A 20,689-nucleotide genomic window follows, 5' to 3' on the forward strand; every position below is an offset into this window, starting at 1 on the left:
CCTGTATGATGATTTCAACATCGGCGATTTGAAAGAGGTCATGGAGGCTATGCACTCAATCACCACATAGTAATATCTGAGGTAATGCATTGAAATATAAAACATCTCATCCGAAACCGAAATTTATACTATCATCAATGACATTCAATCAACATCTTATCATTTTAAGCACTCGCTGCACACAAATTCAAGTCTCATGAAGTTTATCCCTGTCCTCACCATGGCTGCCTTTGCAGCAGCTACCCCTGCTCCCAAGGGCTGCACGCCTGGAACCTACTCGTGCACGGCCGACCTCAAGGGCTGGCAGGTCTGCAACGTCGACCGCACCTGGGTGGTAAGCCTCCCCGTTTCATAGCGGCGCACTAACAAGGAAGAGAAAACTAACTGCGGCCCCTCTGTCCTTTAGTTCGCCGGCGCTTGCCCTCCAAAGACGGCTTGCCTGTTCAACAAGCAGAATGGTTCGCCGTACTGCGTGCCTCCTGGTTTTCACTTCTAGACCATTAATGGCTCGTACTGGGCCAGGATGATTGTTTCCTCGCAGGTTTACTCCGTTGATCGTTCCGATATTTGAGTCTGGAAGTCAATCACAGTGCGGTATACGAATGCGCTGGTCGACGCATCTTCATGTCAATCCTTATGCTTGCTAGCGAGGGTCTGCTAGCAGCTCCTTGTAGATAGCTGCTTTCCTTAATTTACGCTCACCATGCTTTCTCTTGTCATACACGCGCCTCGACCTGTAATCTCTTGTACAATTCTAGGCGTATCTGCACGCGTGGCCTAGCTCCCAAGCCATGGTAGACCATATTGCTTCTTAATTGCAGCAAACAGTATAGTATACAGTCACGCAGACATGTCAGGGTAATATTGTTTAATTTTATTAGATCATTAACAGGGGCTTCCAGTAAAGGTTCAATTTGGGAGAAGCACAAACAATGACAAACATCCCAATGCCGAAAGATGTACCCCAAACAACGAATCCAATCATAATCATGCCATTTCCCAATCAAATTTCATAATACCCAGGTCAAGAAGCAACATCTTGTCAATTCGTTGTACAAAGTGCTTCTCACCAATGGATCTTCAGATATCCTTACCGTGTTTGTGGTGCGTATCAACAACAGTCTTGATCTCAACAGTAGTATTCTCTCCATTCTCCGCGACTGCGTGCACAAGCACGTCCTCTCCATATGGCCACTCGCCCTTCATCTTCTCCGGCGTGTCATACTCTGAATAGTCAAGAGGGTCGAGCAGCTTCCGTGCTGCTGTTCTGGCATCGGCACGGTGAACAAACGTGCCCTCTATCTGCATCTCCTGCACGCACCCGGTCCGGTCTTTGTTGTAGTCGATGACAGTCTGCGTCACGTAGTGAAGCGAAGGCACTCCATGCGGTAGTAGAATAGTACCGTCCCCATCGGCTTGGAGCTGTTGGGTGTTGGGTGTTGCCTGGATGGAGACAAGGAATACCTGGCCTGCGGGAGCCTTCGCGTAGATGAGAACGCCGTCGCCGTGATCCCAGGTTTCGGCATGACTTGAATGGACGGCATACTTGGTGAAGTCATCAGGCTTGTACCTCAACGTCTGGAGGACCCTAAAGGCCGAGTCTTTGGCGGCTTCGATCGTCGCGCGAGTGCCAAGAATGTAGATCGCTCGTTTGGATCCCGACGGCTCGAGATGAAAGTCAATGACCGTCAAAATGATGTGGTAGAGGAGATCGGAACTCTTCTGCATGATGAAGAACATTCATATCTTTGATGGGTTTCCAGGCAGACTTTTGAGTAATTTCTGAATGAAGAGCTTCTTATTCTAAGTCAAGGTGCTGTCAGTGACGGTAGAGATCATTCAAAATATACTCAACTGATCGATCTGCATCCTGATCTCAAGAAAAGTATATCGCGATTAATAGCCTGATGGAGTACATTGCCTCAACTACTTCTCATTCGTGATTGCGTGAAGGTGCTGCGGTAGAGAGCCATTGCAACCTTCCGGCGTCATATGATTGTCAGCAAACTATCCTCACATGATTACTGCTTTGTAAGGGTAGCTCGGTCCCATCACATGTATGAGCATTGTATGTTAGTCACAAGAACAGATTGGCGGCAGTCACTCACGTAGTTGGACTGAGATTCAGGAAATTGAGACGATGATACGCCATTGGACGATCTTCCGCGATCTGTGATTGGTTGGGAGAGGGTTGTCAATCATGTTGCGTTGCGCTATTTTTGTGATATGATACTCACGCCACAGACTCGATTAATGGTGACGCCAATCATACCATATCAAATCGCGACACGCGGGGTCGAGCGGTCTAGACCGCGCCTTTGTTGAATAATTCAACTGTAAAAGATCATATCAAACACAGTATCCCTGCCATCCCCCCCGGTGCCGGAATGTCTTTCTACTCCATATTGTAGCAGCCATGCCTAGCCCTAACACCACCGATGTAAGCAGCCTCGAGGACGCAGCCCCAAGCAATGCGATGCTGGCGTGGTTGGTTGCCATCCTGCTGCCGGTTATGGCTTTGACCATCATGTTCCTGGTGGCAATACCCAAGTACGTCTTGCCTCCTTTTGACTGCGGAGGGGCCATAACGATTGATGGTTTCAAAGAGTCTATAGATGGGCGAGGCCAAGGTCTTCTGTATCCTCAGTAGGAACATCGCCTACCACAGTATCATCAAATGATTCCCAGCGTCGCGACCTGCCGCACCTTGACTCCCTTGCACCTCCAAGGACCAGCAAAGATATGATGTCGAACATCATGAGCCATTCTCACGCCTCGTGGGTTGTACCAGCCTCGAACATGACATGGTATGGTTCTGGACATGTAATCATTCGGTGCCGCTCGCTAACCGTCCTTTCTGGGTATAGTGCAATCTGTCTGGATGAGGTCGGCGACACGGACGTGCTTCGCCAACTGGACTGTGAGCATATCTTTCATTCTGACTGCATCGCAGCATGGTATCTTGCGGAACATGATACGTGCCCTGTATGTATTCATAACTTTGTCAGTACACTGGAAAGACCACAGCAGGTCCATGTATATGGTGGGCGGATAGAAAATGCTTAGGTACCCTTGCTAGGAATTGACTAGGCAAGGCGTTTATCGTGTGCCGAATACGCTAGGAAAACCCTATCAGATGGAATCTACCGTTTTCTGTTGGTCTTAGTAGCTTTTAGCATGAAGCTTTCCCTTTCCACGGGCTCCAGTGTCAGCCCGGGGGTAACTAGCCTTATTATCAAGCGTCTGATTCTCTGAGACATGTCGCAACCAGGATAACCTTTACGCCATGTTGCAGTTAGTCCGCCACCAGATGCTGCAAGTGGAACGCATGGGTCTCGACGTGTCTCACTCAAAGTAAAGCAAATACATATATTAAGTGAGAGGTTTGCCACACTCACACAAACTTCTCATTGCACTACCTATGTACATACTGTCGTTACCAACATGAAGCTTCTATTTTCTCATTAAACAATCGTAAAGCCCCTGTCCAAGTTCAGTACCTGATCAGACAGTTGCTTATTCTCCTCTTCGAGGGTGAGGATGCGCTGCCTTGCAAAATCCAGTACCTCCCCTCTACTATAACCACAGTCCGGTGCTTCCAAGTCTCCTTTGCCTCTGGAATCCTCCTTTGTCTTTGAAGCTTGAAGTACAGCCAAGAGTCGCTCGAACTTCTGCTTCAAGCGGGTGCGGTACTGTTTCTCAACATTGTTATGGCACTCCCTAGCTTGTACGACATGCGCAGGAAGTGCTGGTTTCTTGCTGACCTTCTTTGGCCTGTGTGATGCCGAGCGCATCATGACTTGGGTGGCAGGTTTTTCCAAGCCCAAAGGGCTCTCTTCATTGCTCATTGTTGAGTCCCGTCGCTCCAAGAGTCCCGCAGTAAGTACTGGCGGCAGGACCTTTGCCTGGTTCATATCGGCCCAGGTCGAATCGAGTTGTTTGATGGAATGCTTAGACTGCATGCCCTCTCCGCTCTGTACATGTAGGTCATCATTCCCAATACAGTTATTGGAGATACGAGAGGACCCTTTTCCTTTCTTGAGCAGCTCACCTGAAGAGGGGCTTGATGACAGGTGGGTGAGGGGTATGTTGGGGACAGGTGAGATTGGCCGAAGATGATGAGCAGGTGCCTGGTACAAGGGATCGAGGAGGAGAGGATCTGTAGAGGGTTATTCTCTGCATCCAGCGAGGTCATGGGTACCTTACCCTGCTCGAACTGGCTCAGAATATTATTGAACGCCGACTGTGAGGTGTCAGTCTCGAGTGTCAAGGAGGGGTGACAAGGTGTTGTGAGAGCACCAGTGTCTCGGACACACAAACGGTTGAGATTGTGCAATGGCTGGACATCACCTAAATGCGACAGGGGTCCATGTCGTTCTGCATCTGTCGCATACCGACTGCTACTTACTTCGGAGGAAAAAGGCGCTCCGTCCCATTCGAAACCGTTAAAGTCTGAAAGAATAGCAGCGGTGCTCATGATAATTTGTGCATCCAATGATGACCATGTCTTGAAGGGCAGAGGCAGACTCAATGCATCAGGCACAAAGTATTATATAAAACGGCCCTGAGTTAGTGGCATTGGTATGTGATACAGAAATCTTGTGATATGGCACATCCATTTGTATTATTCCCCAGTATTCTCCGACGTTCTGTACTGCCCGTTATTGTGTTGAACGGTCTAGACTCTCCTCGCGCATTGGCTTTAGCCGAGGGGCAGCATTTGCATCCGGTCGCATCCGGTCGCCCGGCGAAGCTAAAGACTTATCGGGGCATGGTTTTGGTAACCATGATATCAAATAGTGGTGAGATGCAGCCAACCCACATCACATGATAACATCATACGTACATATTTGTTCGCGTTTCATTATCTTTTCGCTCTTGAAGTAGTCAATCAATCTGACCGGCATGGTACGATATTCATTATGTCAAAAGGATGACCAGCATTCTTACAGCGCTGAATAGTCAACAGGTTACATCGCTTATATGTGATCAATTGGCTTAGCGTGAGGCGGCTGCTGACGGCGGTGGTAGTAGTCCCAGTATCCAAAGTCAATTATTGGCCAGGTCGCTGTATTCAAAGTTTGGCCAATTATCTTATGACGGTAAAAAAAGGTGTTCCATCCTTGATAGTGTCACTTCAATGCAACATAAATGCCCACAGTACAAATACATCCCATCATTCTTCCTATCGCAACCGCCCGTCCCTCCATCCCTACATCCCTTGTGTCAGGATACAACGTGATAAGAAAGACTCATAACAAGAATCTTCCACTAAAACAGCCACTAGACTCCAGTTTCATGAGAGCATACCATGGCCTCGTCCCGCCTTTTATTGCCGCCCAGTCCTCGCGTCGAGCTACCGTCACCGGCACTAGCGGCGGAGCTCACGATGGTGGTACAGTTGGGGCTACTGGAGGGAGAATGCCTCGAAATCAGAGTCTCGACAGAATTTACGGCTTCGCTTGCGATATATCGCTGAATGAGGGCGCATCCGCATTCGCCGTGCCTCAGCAGCTGGAGTTTTAGTTGGTAAGCTGTTTCCCTCAGCTCGTTGCAGGAAGCAGATAGCTCTTTGTGTCGGTCCTGAAGCTTCTCCACCTCGGCGTTCAGCTTGTCATATTGCTCTTGCTTCCGCGCCCGACAATTCGCTGCAGCTCGTCGGTTTCTCTCCAAGATCTTCAAGTACCCTTGCTCCTTTTCCTTGTTGACTTCGGTCTTCGTCCTTCTTGCCTTCTTTTTCTCACTGGGCTTTCGTCCGTTTCTTTTTTTCCCCTCGGTCTCTGTGACCGCATTCGTGCGGGTCTTGATGCTAGCGCTGACCCCCGGGCCAGTGGCCAGTGCAGGTTCAGCCCCATTTGGAGCCGAGCTTGGGATCGAATCGTTGGCAGCGCTTGAGTTTTCGTGGCAGTCTTGCACACTGTTCATGGTTGTCTCTTCGTACAGGCATGATTGCTGTTTTTGACTTCCAGGGTGAGAATAATCTGCGACGCTCCGGGTGCTGGGCAGAAAACCTGTTAAGGGTGCAGAAAACGAGCCCTCATCATTCGGCATGCTGCTCGTGATAGCGTCATTCTCTCGGTACTCGGACGATGAAGGGGATATTAATGGTCTATCAATTGCATATATGTTGTAGAGAGTGTTGGAAGAGACCTGCCAATCCCATTGATGTAGATTGTCGCCCCAATAAAGGCCATATAGATGCTCGTTCTGAGTATCAATGCCCCAGTCAGCAAGTAAAGCCATTTCAAGTTGAAAATAGAAGTGAGATTAGAATGTGAGTGTGAAAAGATCGTATTTAACAATTATGGGGTAAGTAAATGCAAGGGGTTTGAAGCTTAATATAGCTCCTTGGCGAGTGATGGGACAAGCACCTAGAAGTACCGTATCACTCAACAAGCAGGGCGTGATGAAGATATAATCAATCCTATTGATCAATTCAGATGAACACACTTTACCATTTCCGTACCATGGGACGTTCATAGTAGGATGCATTCATTTGATTCGCCGCTGGCTTACTCTTGAGAGTAACGCTCTTTAGGCCAGGCCAGCATTTTACCGATACGATCAGACCATGATGCTATGAGCTTACCCGGCGTAGACACAAACAGAAGCTGAGGCAGCCATGATCTAGCATTCTGGGACCCAATCCTGTGACAACCACAAGAGCTACATACTCAGCATCGCAAATCCAGATCAACAAGCATGATGTGAGGTATGATACGATGGAGCTTTAGCATGTTATTATGTCGGTATCCCCGTCAGGTAATCCCTGTTGTTTGTGCCTTTCTCTTTTGGGTATTACAAACCGATACGAGAATCACATAAGGTGAAAATGGGTAGTCGAGACAGAAATCCATTCCACCATTTAATATCGCACATCATTATTCGCTTTTGCCCGATGTGATTCAGATTTGGTTTAGGTAATTAAGATTCCCCTTAGGCTTGGCTTAAGGTTGTTCCATCACCGAGTGCACTGACAATTAAGTGCTTATCAGTGCTTATCTTAGGTTATTCTACAAAATTAGCCCCCGTCGACATTGACGCCCAGGCCGTTAATGCCAGTATTCACCAATTTCGTTTCCTTAGTGACCTTCCCGTGCACTGATATAGCATAGATCATCACAAAGAGCCAAGAGCATAAGCCAGAACGTAACCCACTTTCACCGCTAGAACCTACGATTCCCGCTGCCTTGGTAATTGCCCAGTGTTAGTACAGATCCCAGCCAGGCACAACTGCGACTAATGATCTAGCCAGCCAATTCACACTTGTATAAAGTATCACAACTTCAGACCCCACGAATGATGGCGGAATCCACAAGCGCAGAACGATTGGACTCCCTGTTGGAGATGGCTTTGACTATCCATGAGGGTATTGTTGAGCACCTTGGGGGCGACGATGAGCTTGATTACTAGCTCACTACATAACTCCTGCTTGTATTATTTTTTAGGACTTAAGTCTATTGACTGAATTAAATTAACTGACTTCTTAGCCTACAAACAGAATTTCTCCCAAGCTCTCGCTGACCAAAAATCACTTAATCACCAACAAGCACACAATGAAAGATAAGATAAAAATTAAACGGGCTCCTCCGGGGATTGAACCCGGGACCTCTCGCACCCAAAGCGAGAATCATACCTCTAGACCAAGAAGCCGATTTTAGTGATTACGTATTATCTCCGCTATTAACACATCCTATGTTCTGAGAGCTTCGTGAATTACCAATCCTTGCCATCCATAGCTTTAATCTTGCGACTATTTGCGGCTCTGATCTCAAGGCACTAGACCAATTATTACTTCTCACTCAGCATAAAGGTTCTATGTTTTCAGCTGTATGTAAATCACTTAAGCACCATCAATACCGCGTGAATCCACTTCCGAAAAGATGTGAAGTCAATCAGTCTTTGCTCTCAGGACATGGCCTCAACATTCAGTAAGGTGCTCGATGTAAGTGACACCCGTCAGGCTCAGTAAATTCAACCAACCTAAACTTCGCCTACCTCGGTAACTTCTCCTCATGAAATTGAGAAACATGACTCCAGAGATCGCGATGTTAACACAGAACAGTGTAGTACAAGGACAGTACTTCTGTTGAGTCGGCTCTCGAGCTTGTTCATCTTGTCCTGGGCAATGCGTTCGTCCTCCAGCGTTTGTCGTCGCTTCTCAGAGACCGCAAACTTTATCTGAGTCCCGTTTTCGTCGCCGCTGTCTGCATCGGATTCATCTGTGATCCTGATAATGCTTGCGCTCTGTGGAGATTCGCTGACACCTATTCCTTGTTGGGGCAGAACCGTTGTTTGCCACTGAGGCACAATGCCGAAATAAGATAATTCCTGGCAAACATACTGACTGATGTTAACGGTTTTTGATTGTTCGAGGCTAGTGGTATAGAGGGATAAGTTGAGGAGAAGCTGACTGCTGTGACGTTTCGGGGAAGATATACCTGACACGGCTGCGTCAGAATTCGAATAACGTTCAAACGCTCTTTGCCTGGGATATTTGTTATTCTAAGTGATTCGTTGAATATTCTTATTGTTCTACTTAATTATTATCGTACCAAGTCTTTGCTAAGTTCTAAACAGGGTCAGTTCTCTAACATAACATCTGAGAACAATAAACAACTTTCGGGTTGACCTAAGGACCAACAGGAGTATTGTTCCTGCTAAGAATAACCAAATTCATCCACTAAATGAAAGAAAAGTGCGTCCATTGCGCGCTGGGCCGTGGTACCTGGATGACAAACACATCTTGGACAGCGATGAGTCTTTGATCATTGCTGAACAAGAACCCGGAGTCTGATAGTGTCCAGCCTATGCTTCTCTGACTTCCCTCGCGACTTGCCAATCTCAGACTAAACTCGTCATATGTACCGAAGCTAGTCTACTCTCTGCTTGTTGCCCTCTCAGCTCTATGTTCCAACGCCATAATGGGCCTCAACAATAATCATCATGCCACAAAGCTATTTGCTTGTCTGCTCCCCCAAATTTTGGGGTGCTCATCACGACACCTAAATCCAGGGAAGGCTTGGATAGGTGGCGTCCCGTGTAACCAGTCCATGCCGGGTTAAGAGCGTTGATATTTAGCAGTATATAAAAGTCGTAACATACAATCGACTGAAATGGATCAACGTGTAGTTTCCTTTGAAAAGAAATATAAAAACAGGGGCATAATTTCACGCGCAAGCCTTAAATTATCCATACTCACAAATTCCAGCCTCGTGATGATATTTAGCTAGGACACCATTATCCGCAATCGGCCCGGCATCAGAATTTCCCGCCTCCCAGGTACGGAGCTTCAAGACTAAAGGGTAGCAGTTCTGTCGACAGTAGGCGAAGCGGTAGAGGAATGTCTCGGAACTTTGAGTTGTGGCTTACATGCCAAGCAGACCCAAGGCCGTGCAAGTCGCGTTGGAGGGAAAGCCATCTTCAATACACGTATCAAAACCAAAAGCAAGTATGGTCACCAGGTATAAACACGGCAGTAAATTTGACCCGTCAGATATATCGCGTCGTACAACATGAGGGATAAGACACAAAAACATACTGTACTGTCAGCTGGCTGCTTGCAGGATCGTAATACAGAACAAGTGATTCGTGATTGACGTACAATTAGAAATGAGTGTAGACATGGCGGCGGATTACGCTCATGCCCCATTCGCTTTCAATTGATGACGTATATGTACTGCGAGCTTGAGCACGGGTCATATGTCAAAACACCCCCACCTCATGGTTACACGAGATCTCACCGCGATGAGGCTGGGCATCGGAGAATAACAGATCGGGAATGGATGGTGGAATCGACCGGGCCGCAGATAGGCAATTATAGCTGCAAGGTATTTGAGGTATGCCGTCCATCCAAGTACAGTCTGGTTGATGCAAGGGATAGACGAGAGCTGAGCTGGAGATGTTGCTTTTTGTAAGACGGCCCCTCCGTATCCAGCCTCATGGGGCTGTTCGCATCGCATCTGCAAATACCGATCTAGAATCTGAGACAGTTGGATAACATGTGATCGATATGTCTCAAGCCATCTGAAGGGAGGAACCGGACGGAGCGCTGTTTCGGGTATTACTCAGGGTATTGTGATATGAAACATAAATTAGGGGCACAGCAAAAGAATGATAAAACCAAGCCTCAGCCCTGATTGACCACATCGTCATCTTCAACTTTATCTATTCCACTTCACAACTCGCTTGATAATCTATAACTTCTTTTGCAAGATGCCTTCAACAGTTCTTGTCGACAGCAAAGTGCCCGGCGTTCGGTGCCCGACTTGCGCCACGGAAGGAAAGGAAGTCTGGGTTATTCCAGGTCGCTACTGTGGGTTTTGCGGAACTGCTTGCGTGGGTGAGTAACCATTGACTTCAAAGGACATTTGTGCTGTTCTAACGGCCTTGACAGACTGATCGCCAGTGATGTTTAACTTCACTCACGGATAGAGCATGAATGGCAGCCGGCCGCAAAAGTGCTACGCGTTGCATACTTCTCTTTGTTATGGACTCTAGCTTAGCCTTCAATACCTATTCTTTCCTACTGTCTTTGCGATTTTGTTCTTGGATGATGCGATGCCTCGTTGATGAGGGTTTCACTCATCACCGGATCTATGCAATTGCTTCCCCAGTTTCGTCGTTCACCAGAACGGTCTTTGGCAGTCATCAAAATTGTTCTCGAGGGATCTCATCATATGTCAAGGCGTTCTTTTCTTTCCTTTCCTTAAAGCCGTGAACCTCCCGTCCTTCTATGGTTGGTGGGTTGATCAAGTTGGATACAGGCCACGCAGCCGATGCTGCCTTTTGAGCTTTTGAATTCATTTTGTGTGTTATTTACATAAATTGACAGCCAAGGTGTTTGATAAGACTGTGAACATAATGCCAGCAGGTGAGAGTCTGATGGATAGTGTAGCTTTGATGGGTGATGCGAGGAGCTTGGCTCCTTCAGAGTTTTAAGTCGCATGAGTAAAGACGGAGATATATGAAGGGTGTTAGGCCGATTACGAGAGCCTATTGTTGCACATTTATCATTTAATTCCTGTTGTCGACAATTATGAGCGCTGTGACTGAGAGGGCCAATTACCAACTTTGCCAAGTTAGTCCTGATCCATGAGGCGTGCCAGCCTGGCTCAACCATTGTTCACCGTTCGGGTTCACTGCCCGATTATGGTAGTGTCTGATTAGATGTCATCCGAAGACCTTTTGCGGACTTTAATGTATATGTTTTCTATGTCTAGGCGTAGATCTCAGCACTGTTCACCCGATGATCTATCTATCCATTGCTATGGTCGTCAGGGACTGAACTTTGTTCACGGCGACAGCGAGATATCACCGCCGAGCGACCAGCACCAAGTTAGGTAAATTAAGAGGGATCACAGAACACTTTATGCAAGTAGACATTGCTTTAACGTATGTAGCAACGGTTATAAGTACAGGGGGTGTATCCCATGATGATCACGACCACCTCACGACTTCAGTGTCGATAACGACTAACGACCACCATCAATCCACAGTACTACTCAAATTCCATCCATCATCTTCCATCATAATGCAAAGCCTAATTCACCGGATCTTGGGGTGGAATGATGAAGTTGAGTCCTGTGACCAGAGCGAAGACAACAAGTCAATTCATTCACCCTCAAATTCTAGTTCTAGCGACTATGAAACTTCCAATGATTCCTACTGGGCAGCTAGTGACGGAGAGTCCGACGCATCAACTGCGACTATCGGACGATCTATGACTCTTGAACCCATGATACCCGATATTCTCATTGACAATCTGCTACAAGAGACCCTTGAGGACACAAGTGAGACAGCGAACCCGCACCCCTCTTTGTCAATCAAGACAGAGATCGCCAGGGAAGCAATTTACATCTATGAGATAATGAAAGAGGGCGCCATTGATGATACATGGAATAGCAAATCCTGTCTCCTAACGCGCACGCTCATCCATGACAACGCAGCTCCCCCCTCGGGACGCCTCTGCTGGCGGTGCGATGTCAGTTACGATCCAGAAGGTGTTGAGACGGGCGATGTTGTGGTGCTTTTCATGCCCGATCACGACTTTGTGAAGATGATCGAGCAAGGCGAAGTCGTCTTTGATCAACCAACTGATCCAAAACCAATTTCAGTGCTCAGTCGGGCGGTCGATCCGGACTTTAATGGCCCCGAGCAACGACTCGATGGTCGAGTCTTGGCTTGGAAGGTGTTTGGTTTGGAGAATTGGGACTGGATGGATCGGCAGGGTCGTCCTATTGATCTGGGTGACCTAGAGGTGGTCCCCAACATTATTCACCTACTCAAATGAGGAGGTTTTTTGCATATGACTACCCAAGGTATGTAAGTTGCAGGCTTCTTGCGATGTTTGGTTTACTGTTGCGATGATGCGAGATGACGGGCAGTTCAAGCAGGCAGGTCCCTGTACGTCTTTATGATTACCCAAGCAGGGATGTAGTATTGACTTACGGAATGATCTATGAGAATGACAATGAATATATGAATTTCTAGATTGGAGATGGCATTCAAATTTTTGACATCTTGTGAAAAATCTACAGTCTAATTAACGTCTTGAAAGAAATCATTTATTGCGATATTGAGTGTATCTTTTCATACACCGTGTGTCTTCACCAGTGGCCACATCTGGAAGAGCTTCTTATACGCCAGCAGCTGCAGCAAGGTTACCGATCGAGTAAGCATGCATATTGCCTTCCAAAACCTGGAGCCAGACAGGAACCTTTGCGAAAGGTTCCGCTTCCCGGCCTTGCCCTAAAATGACACGAGACTACGCATGTTCTCAGAGGGTTCTGCGACTATACCCGCCTTATAAACAATTTCCAGCAATTTCCAGATCCTCATTATCATTTACCTTCTGGTCTGTCTCTTTCGTGCCAATGAGAAAGGTTTTCTCAGCGCGCCTCCAGACGATCAAGTCTGCGAGACTAATGCGTTATGATCAGCTTGAGCTGTATACCCCATGGCCCCGTTGCAAAAGTAAGAACTGATTCAAAAGACTGTATGGTATCCCAGATAGAAGAGAAAACCATGTCGAAGATCCAGAGGCTGATGCAATAAGCATTAAGGCAAACAGCGAGCCATAAATCCCGCGACCTAGTCCGCTGGCCCCTTTTTCTCTCCTCAAGCACCTCGAAGTATGCCGCAGCTCGGAAGTAAAGCAACTTTCGCAGTCTGATCTTGGTGATTCTTCTCTGTATCTTCAGAATCGTCCTGTAGCATTTGACTCTGTCGCGAACGATAGCTCGCGGTACCGCAGCCAAGTCTGCAATCTCGGCAGCCTGGTCTAAGTGAAGACTGTGTTGATCGTTTAATTGTTCCTCAAAGTCTTCTTGGTCCTCGAGAAGTCTTTCACTGTCTCCTCGAGTCCAATCTTTGAGGGGCTTAAGAATGGTGGACCAATTTCTTTTGCAGGTGGAACAGACTGCCTTTTCAGAGACTTCCAGTAGTATGACGATGCTCAAAGAAGGCAGACTATTTCCAGACAGGTCTAGCATACCCGATGTTAAGCCCAGGATCAAAGCAGCGACGATGTTGACTAAGAAAGTGACGACAGATATTATCATTGCCCATAAAAACCCTCCTAACGCCAGGTTCCATGCTGCAAGGACTCCGTCACCTATAATGAGAATATAGCTGGGCGTGCCATGGCTGATGGCAGGAATAGAGTTGTTGAAAGTTATGATAGGGTAGAGGTAGGATAACTGCTCTTTCGTAAATAGATTATGTGGTTCTGTTTCGCAGGCTGCAAGATTTTTGCGTTTGATAGAAGCTGCAGCTGACTGTGAATGATGGTTTGTGCTAAGGGCTGGGATAGTTCTTGGGAAAGGGGAGAAGAAATAAGAGGAAATTGTGAGTGATGCGAGCGATATTTATAGCCAGGTAAAGCTTAAATATCAGATGCTTCATAACGCAAGCAAGTTCTTATACTTCCTGAAAGTGTAAGAACGACAAGGTGTTGTGTTTGATGCGTTGCTCAGATATGCTTCGCTGCGGTATTGACAAGGTTTTCATGAATAAAACTTGAAATGTGAGATACAAAGTTAGAGGCCGTCACGCATTTCCGTCAGCGAGGCTTCAATTAAAACAGTTACCCTCAGTGGGCCGATGTGGCGACATGATTCTCAAGTTAAATCTTGTTCGGCATCGCCAGCCGTTGCAATTTCACCAAGGTCCATGCTCTGAACAGAGCTATCCAGGAAACGTTTGGGGATTTTCTCAAGGGGAGTATAGTGCTCTTTCTGGTCGCCATCAATGATTATTCTGCGTCGCAGTTGGACTGGGGGTTCGTCCTCCTACACTTATACGTGGTGCGCGTCTAGATCATCGTCAAGACTATTGATGTATGACTGGCTGTCTTGGTGTCAGGCGAGAGTCGTAGCAGAAGCAGCGTGTGTGCGGCTTGGCTGTCTTGTGAGTGCTCGTTGGTACTGGATGGGACTGCAGATAGATGTGTTGCGAGATGTGACGCGTTCGACTTGCATCGCCTCTACAGTATAGCACGTTCAGTGCTAAAACGCGCTTAACGTTAACAGGGTCGCTACCTTTACTAATTAGCTTATTCTCGCTGTAAATTAATCTAAATGAATGGAGCCATGTTAAAGGCTATCAAATTGACCGTGATAAATCGGCGACTGAGATGAAGCTGTGAGCGCGAAATAATATCGACAACTCGTGCGACGTGTAATGCATGAATGACTTAGACCACGAACTGTAATTAATCCAGCCTTGCCTCGCCATCGTGTTCCGACATCCAGGCATCAAAAAGTCCACTGCCTCTCATACGAACCACCACAAATGCTCCCAACTGAATGCAGTATATACACAAGTGTTCTTATTCCGGCTTCCTCCCATACACAAGCCTCAGCCGACAGTAGGGATGATATTTGCCGGATCTCAACTCCCTTCGAAGCTGCGAGCAATAAACCGTGACTTCATCCTGCGACCAACCCAACACAACACTCGCCATGTATAAGACAAAGCCCTCCAGATCTTGATCCATAGCAGCAAACGCAAAATTTCCAATCTCTTGCATCTTGGGATCTTTGGGCCAGCTACCGATGGGAAGCTGTAGGTTCAATTAGTCATAATCCCAGAGCATACTGAACTGGATAGTCGTGGAGAATTACTTGCCTTGAAGTTCCGAATCTGAATATCCGTAAACCCTGCGTCTTCCATCCCCTTCTTCTGCAAGTCATCATCAAGAATGGTGAAAGTTCTACCAAGTCTCTTTCCACCTTCGATAAAGAACTTGCCCCATTCACTCATCGCGCTACTCTCCTTGACAGTATCATCATCACTCTCAAGCATAGCCGACGCTTCAAAGCTCTCAACCCAACCCCCTGGCTTACACGATCTAAAGGCCTCTTGGAATAGAGCTGACCAGTCACTGATGGAACCGTAGAGGTATCGCATGTAGATAAAGTCGAATGAGTTGGGAGAGAAGGTCCATGGTTGAGTGCAGTCTTCGATCTCACTGCTTTTGTCAGACGATGGCTCATGGAGTTTCTGTAAAGACAGTATGACAGTTGGAAACTTACAACTTGACGTTTGGAGGGACCCAGCTTGGTTGGATGGGAGATATGTCGGTCCCGATCACTTCGGCTTGGGGATGCTCATCGGCAAAATCACTAGACAGTCAGTCAAAGATATCACCCGTCAAGCAGCACACCTACATTGCCCAGATTCCTGTTCACCAACCATATAAGCATATCTTTGGTTTAAAAGTAGCGATTTCATACCTGTTCCAGTGCCTACATCTAGGACAGACTTAAAAGCGTCAGAAATGTAAAGATTTACGGCAACACAACACTTACTTTGATATCGTCCTTCAACGGTGCCAAGTGAAGTTTTCCGTCTAATGTGAGAACCAAAAAATGGTGGCTGAAACGCGTCAGTGCCTATCTGAACAAGCACCGTAACTCTTACATAATATCCATCGCCTCATTCTGCTGAGCATCATTTGAGGCCCTGCACGTCACGCATTAGCTCTATGCAGTAAGCAGCCTTCCATACATTACTCACCAATATTCTGCATTTCCTCTCTCGGAATGATAAGTTCGTCCCTTGATAGTTCTATAGTTTAGAATACTCGATGTCATCGAAGCTGTCGACGACTCTGTATCGACACCCAGTGAAGAGTCGGCATCTTCATCCTGCTCATCCTAAAAAAAACGCGTCGGTCCCAGCCCTTTTTGACTCTTCACAAACATACCTGTGCCAGAGCAGCCCAGTGTCCAGCGTCATGCAGCACAACCTCACTTGCTCCTGATGAAGGAGACTTTGGTGACTTCTTCGGGGAGGAGGCTTTGTCACTCATGGTGTACGACTTGGCGTTATGGTTGCGCAAGAAACTAGTTGGTTCTTGTCGAAGCGCGATTTTTGACACCTTGCGGGGTAGATATGAACGTGTCTCGGCTGATTGATGTTGCATTTATTGCGGATCATTGCTGGGCGTTGTTCAAATGCCGGGGGTGACAGGGATAAATGATCTGATTGTACAGAGGTCAAACATCAAGTTGAACAAGATAATGTATAGAAGGTTCAAGTTAGCAAAGAAGAGGCTTTATAAAGTCACAATTCTAGGATCGATATACTCTACCAAGTAATTATCAGTCATCCTAGTAAAGAAAAACCATTCCAGAGTCTGACCTCCATCTTCCCCCTTTTCTCTTTTCTCTTTTCTCTTTTCTCTTCTCTCATATTCCCCAGGCTTTTCCCTTATCCTTCATCATTTTGGTCACCACTATAGGTAATCTCTCTTTGGTACATTGATCTATCCACTGACAACTAATAGTATTTTCTTTAATAATGCAGAAAGCCATTATGATGCGTGTGGCTTTCTAGTTAGGCTCAGCTGGAGCTGGGTGGGACTTATGCAGGCTTTTTCTGGCCTAGCGATACTGGTGCTTCTCATCGTCGAGCATTTCATTGTCACAATCTCTCGCCAACATGTCTTGAAGAACCCCTAAGCAATAGGTCTTCTTAACCTCTTTAAAGTCATTTGTCTATTAAATTAGACAATTCGTTTACCTTGCTGATTGTATTCATTGTGCGGTTTGCGCACTACCCTAGAGACAATGAGTTAAGAATTAGGCAGTACTCAATAAGAAGCACTGCATTTAAGATAAAGTATTTAGGGCTTAAAATATTTCTAATATTATTTAATTTCTTCATCTAGATTAAGAAATATACTGTTATCCTTTATAATAAAATATTATAAATATAATGAAGTGTCTAATTTATTGCTATTTATAGAATCAGGTCAGCCCATGCGATAAGATAAGACAAGATAAGATAAACAGTCGCGAAAACGCCTCCTGGCGTTCACTTCACGCCGATTCCAGACGCGCGGTGACCCTAATGCCTTGAAATAGGACGCGTTTCCATAACGTTTCCAGACTCAACTGGAGACGAAAGTGTTTCCACTTTTCGCCTAGACCCACCAGGCTGGTTCTGACGTGATGACGCATCTGTAACGCACCTCAAACCCCTGCATCCCTGCCATACATTGCCAAACTCAATCGTTTGACATTGACGTCTCAGATCTTGACAGTCCCTGTTTCACATCCCATTCGCTTCCACACCAGCAATATCACCGCGAACTATTACGAGCCGCCAAAACCTCATCGGTTATACGGGCCGCTAGACTGTCTCATCTGTCTCGTCTGTCAGATCGGGTTTGGATTCTCGGATCAAGCTGCTTCCTGTTTCTAAAAGCGCCCAAGGGGTGAATGGCATGAACGTTTTCGTATTGGGATCTGTTTGGAAAAACGGCGAGAGATTGACTTTTGAGAATGCCATTAAAACGATTGCAAAGTATAAAGTGCGCGATGATACCCTCATGTCTGTGCTTGTTCATCCAGCTTTCATCCAATCTCATCTCTGTTTATTGTTTCCACGCTCTGTGAGCTTTTTGTCTTCTCTTCTACTTATCATTCCTTTACCAGGCTGCAGGAACAGTCATTCATTACCATTTTTGCTATTTCTAATTGCATACTACTCTCTCTATCACGATGAAGTTCTCTGCCGCCATTCTCACTCTTTCGGCCGGTTTGGCCACTGCGACGCCTGTCTTTCGCGCCCCTGCTCCTGGTCGACATGTCTCTCGATCCATCAAGAAGCGGCAGGTTCCCCAGGAACACTCCCACGACTTTGTCTTGACCATCACTGGCGAGATGCTCAGGCTCAACAACCCCAAGGAGATTCAGGACCCCGTCTTTGGTCTCTTGGGTGATGCCGCTGCAAAGGAGGGTGCAGGAAGCGTCACGAACCTCGCTTGTCTGAAGCAGGAGACTGCTGATCAAGCTTTCACCAACGCCAAGGCGATTGGCGATCTTCGCGGTATGGCTGGTGCACTGCTCTTCCAGGCCATTGAGCGCAACACTGCTGGTGTTGGTGTTGCCAGCAAGCTGTGCGATGAAGCAGCCGTCAACCCCGAGATTGGAGCTCTTACACAGCATCAAGATGCCGCTTCTACTGGTGCCGGTGCTATCAACAAGGCTGTTACTCTGGAGCTGGCGAAGCAGCTGGCCGGTATTGGTGCTGACCCTAACTTGGCTCTGCTGAGTGGTACTTTCGCGCCTGGAGATGTAAGTACATATCGTAAGTTGTACAGTGAACCTGCTGACAGATTATAGACCAGCGATACCACTGGAAAGGGTAACTCTTGTGACGAGGAAGAACCCGATCTTGGCTGCATCTTCTCCCAGGGCCTTCTAGTTCTGGACGCGACAGAGGATGAGATCTCTTCCGCCGTTGCCGATGTTACACCAACCTTTACCGGAACAGGCGGCATCTTTGCCACTGACCTGGTTGACCTTGCTTCATTCTCTGTCGCCTCTGGCACCGAGGTCGCTGATCTTGCTACCATCGTCAACGGAGCGGCTTCTGGCGCTGCATCCGCTACTGGTGCCGCATCCGCTACCGATGCTGCCAAAGCCACTGCTACCGCTGAAGCACCGGCTGCTACCAACACTGGTAAAGCTGCTGAAAAGACGGCTGGTGCTGGTGCTGGAAAGGGATGCAAAGCCAAGTCAAAGACCGCCGCCAGCGCAACTTTGACCCCCCTCCCCAGCCGCACATCAGGCGCCAGTGCCAAGGCTACCGGTGCCGCCAGCAATGCTCAGGGTGTGAACGTCCAGACCTTCACTGGTACACTTGGCGGAGCACCTCCCCCCGTCATCTCCTCCAACGCCGAGAAGCCTTTCTCCGTCAACGGTAACACATTCAATGGAGAGAGTGTTGCTCTCGGTCGATCTTGCGATATTCAGCACAATGCTTGTGCGGATGCTGCCAACTCTGGTCAGCTTTCGGGAGGCGTTGGGCAATGCGAGACCCAGTTGGCTGCCTGTCGCGCTGCCATTCAGTAAGAGAGGAGGTGGACATTATACGGTTTTAGCTGTAGATATATATTGAATGAGTCACGAATTTACTCTCAGAATACCACTAGGCAAATCTCGAATGATATGCTTCTCCTTTGAATTAAATCGATAATGAAGTAGGGACTTTGGAATGGTGGCCAGAATAGCTACTCATCTTGAAATCCATTGACTTTTCCTCAGGAGAAAGAAACAGGGCGAGATAATTCACGGTTCATAGGGCAATAACAACGACTTCTGGCGAGATATCTAATTTAAGTTACCATATGGCTATACACACTTACAGCGGACATATCATTGTATACATGTTTGTTTTATTTTGTAGTTTTAAGTTGGACGTCTTGAAGACTCGTCTAGCCATGCCTATGTACATCCAGAATGAAGTTCTTGTTCTTTTAGTTGCATTGCCTGCCTATTATTTCTACCAACACGATCCGCTAGCCCTACGTTTGCTCCTGTACCTACCCGTCTGTGGCCAGATAGGCATTCGCACAGGCCGTGCTTCACGCCCAATCAGGATAATCCATATCTCTAAGCAGGCGTCCATGGCTGTCCATCCATGTTGCGAGAGAAGGAAGGACACTCTCATCCTCCGAGCTTTCAACAAGTCGAAAAATTACCATTTGGTAGCCTGCTCTTGCGACACTGCTGAAGTCAGGCAAGAGCGCGTTGAATAGTTTACACGACAGAATAGTAATTCGATCCTTGTACTCATGGAAGTCATCGGACCTACAGATACTCATATCTCGCTCCACATGCTTGGTACGCATGCATACCAGCTGCAAATCGATGCAACCCTTCAGTCTTGTGGTAACTCCATCATAGATGAGCTCCCAGTGGCCAGTTCCACAGGCTTCGCCGGCAATACATTTGGAAGCTTTATGATGTCGAAGGGTGAGTAATGAGTATTCTACTCCGTCGTGGTCGTCTTCTATTTGTATTGCGGCCCACTGGACAATTTCACTCGAGAAACAAGAGGAACCCCGGGGCTTGGGACGAATCCATTTGTCCTCTTGAAATCTTGGGTCAAGCTTGTAATAGCCAGGGGCCTCTTCTTGAGCAAAGAGGACAGATGCCTTGGATGGTCGAGGTTGGAGCTTTCCGCCACTGAGTTCGTTCGAAGAGTTCAAGTCAGCTGGAGGCTTGCTGCCCTTTATATTCTCTCCAGGTGCAACTGAGAGCAACGCAATATCGGCTTCGACCTCAGCCAGTGCCTTTTGCAACTCGGCCTTGTAAGATTGGAGTTATTCCATGTTATAAAGTTCGGCAGTAGAAAGATTCAGAGATATCTTTGTAAGGGACTTATCTGTGGT

The 20,689-nt window shown here is 47.2% G+C and overlaps 8 protein-coding genes and 1 non-coding gene across 9 annotated transcripts in view; 3 read left to right on the forward strand and 6 right to left on the reverse strand.

The window, feature by feature from the left end:
- Window positions 1-220: 220 nt before the first annotated feature.
- FPRO_12454 (uncharacterized protein) lies at window positions 221-496 on the forward strand (the record flags this gene model as incomplete). Its single annotated transcript, XM_031224254.1, has 2 exons — window positions 221-334; window positions 407-496. The coding sequence occupies 2 exons, from the start codon at window positions 221-223 to the stop codon at window positions 494-496; spliced, it is 204 nt and encodes a 67-aa protein (XP_031089531.1).
- Window positions 497-1,080: 584 nt separating this feature from the next.
- Window positions 1,081-1,728, reverse strand: FPRO_12455 (uncharacterized protein; the record flags this gene model as incomplete). Its single annotated transcript, XM_031224255.1, has 1 exon — window positions 1,081-1,728. One exon carries the CDS (start codon window positions 1,726-1,728, stop codon window positions 1,081-1,083), a length of 648 nt encoding a protein of 215 aa, XP_031089532.1.
- Window positions 1,729-3,464: 1,736 nt separating this feature from the next.
- FPRO_12456 (uncharacterized protein) lies at window positions 3,465-4,477 on the reverse strand (the record flags this gene model as incomplete). The annotated part of the gene is made up of 3 exons (XM_031224256.1): window positions 3,465-4,159; window positions 4,207-4,243; window positions 4,409-4,477. The coding sequence occupies 3 exons, from the start codon at window positions 4,475-4,477 to the stop codon at window positions 3,465-3,467; spliced, it is 801 nt and encodes a 266-aa protein (XP_031089533.1).
- An 806-nt stretch (window positions 4,478-5,283) lies between these two features.
- On the reverse strand, window positions 5,284-5,925 carry FPRO_12457 (uncharacterized protein; the record flags this gene model as incomplete). Its single annotated transcript, XM_031224257.1, has 1 exon — window positions 5,284-5,925. The coding sequence occupies one exon, from the start codon at window positions 5,923-5,925 to the stop codon at window positions 5,284-5,286; it is 642 nt and encodes a 213-aa protein (XP_031089534.1).
- Window positions 5,926-7,581: 1,656 nt separating this feature from the next.
- tRNA lies at window positions 7,582-7,653 on the reverse strand. The gene has a single exon. It is a non-coding gene; the product is annotated as a tRNA-Pro (tRNA).
- A 3,880-nt stretch (window positions 7,654-11,533) lies between these two features.
- FPRO_12458 (uncharacterized protein) lies at window positions 11,534-12,292 on the forward strand (the record flags this gene model as incomplete). Its single annotated transcript, XM_031224258.1, has 1 exon — window positions 11,534-12,292. The coding sequence occupies one exon, from the start codon at window positions 11,534-11,536 to the stop codon at window positions 12,290-12,292; it is 759 nt and encodes a 252-aa protein (XP_031089535.1).
- Window positions 12,293-14,830: 2,538 nt separating this feature from the next.
- FPRO_12459 (uncharacterized protein) lies at window positions 14,831-16,315 on the reverse strand (the record flags this gene model as incomplete). The annotated part of the gene is made up of 9 exons (XM_031224260.1): window positions 14,831-15,064; window positions 15,130-15,472; window positions 15,537-15,626; window positions 15,672-15,684; window positions 15,738-15,765; window positions 15,813-15,879; window positions 15,925-15,966; window positions 16,021-16,160; window positions 16,211-16,315. 9 exons carry the CDS (start codon window positions 16,313-16,315, stop codon window positions 14,831-14,833), a joined length of 1,062 nt encoding a protein of 353 aa, XP_031089536.1.
- Window positions 16,316-18,011: 1,696 nt separating this feature from the next.
- Window positions 18,012-19,367, forward strand: FPRO_12460 (uncharacterized protein; the record flags this gene model as incomplete). Its single annotated transcript, XM_031224261.1, has 2 exons — window positions 18,012-18,587; window positions 18,636-19,367. 2 exons carry the CDS (start codon window positions 18,012-18,014, stop codon window positions 19,365-19,367), a joined length of 1,308 nt encoding a protein of 435 aa, XP_031089537.1.
- Window positions 19,368-19,879: 512 nt separating this feature from the next.
- FPRO_12461 (uncharacterized protein) overlaps window positions 19,880-20,689 on the reverse strand; it is a gene marked incomplete at both ends in the record, with an annotated part of 3,297 nt that continues 2,487 nt past the window's right edge. The window contains one exon of the mRNA XM_031224262.1: window positions 19,880-20,605. Within this exon, the coding sequence (XP_031089538.1) occupies window positions 19,880-20,605 (726 nt within the window). The remainder of the gene's footprint in view (window positions 20,606-20,689) is intronic.

This window comes from Fusarium proliferatum (assembly GCF_900067095.1).
Source record: "Fusarium proliferatum ET1 genome assembly, contig: FPRO_scaffold015, whole genome shotgun sequence".
Classification (NCBI taxonomy): domain Eukaryota; kingdom Fungi; phylum Ascomycota; class Sordariomycetes; order Hypocreales; family Nectriaceae; genus Fusarium; species Fusarium proliferatum.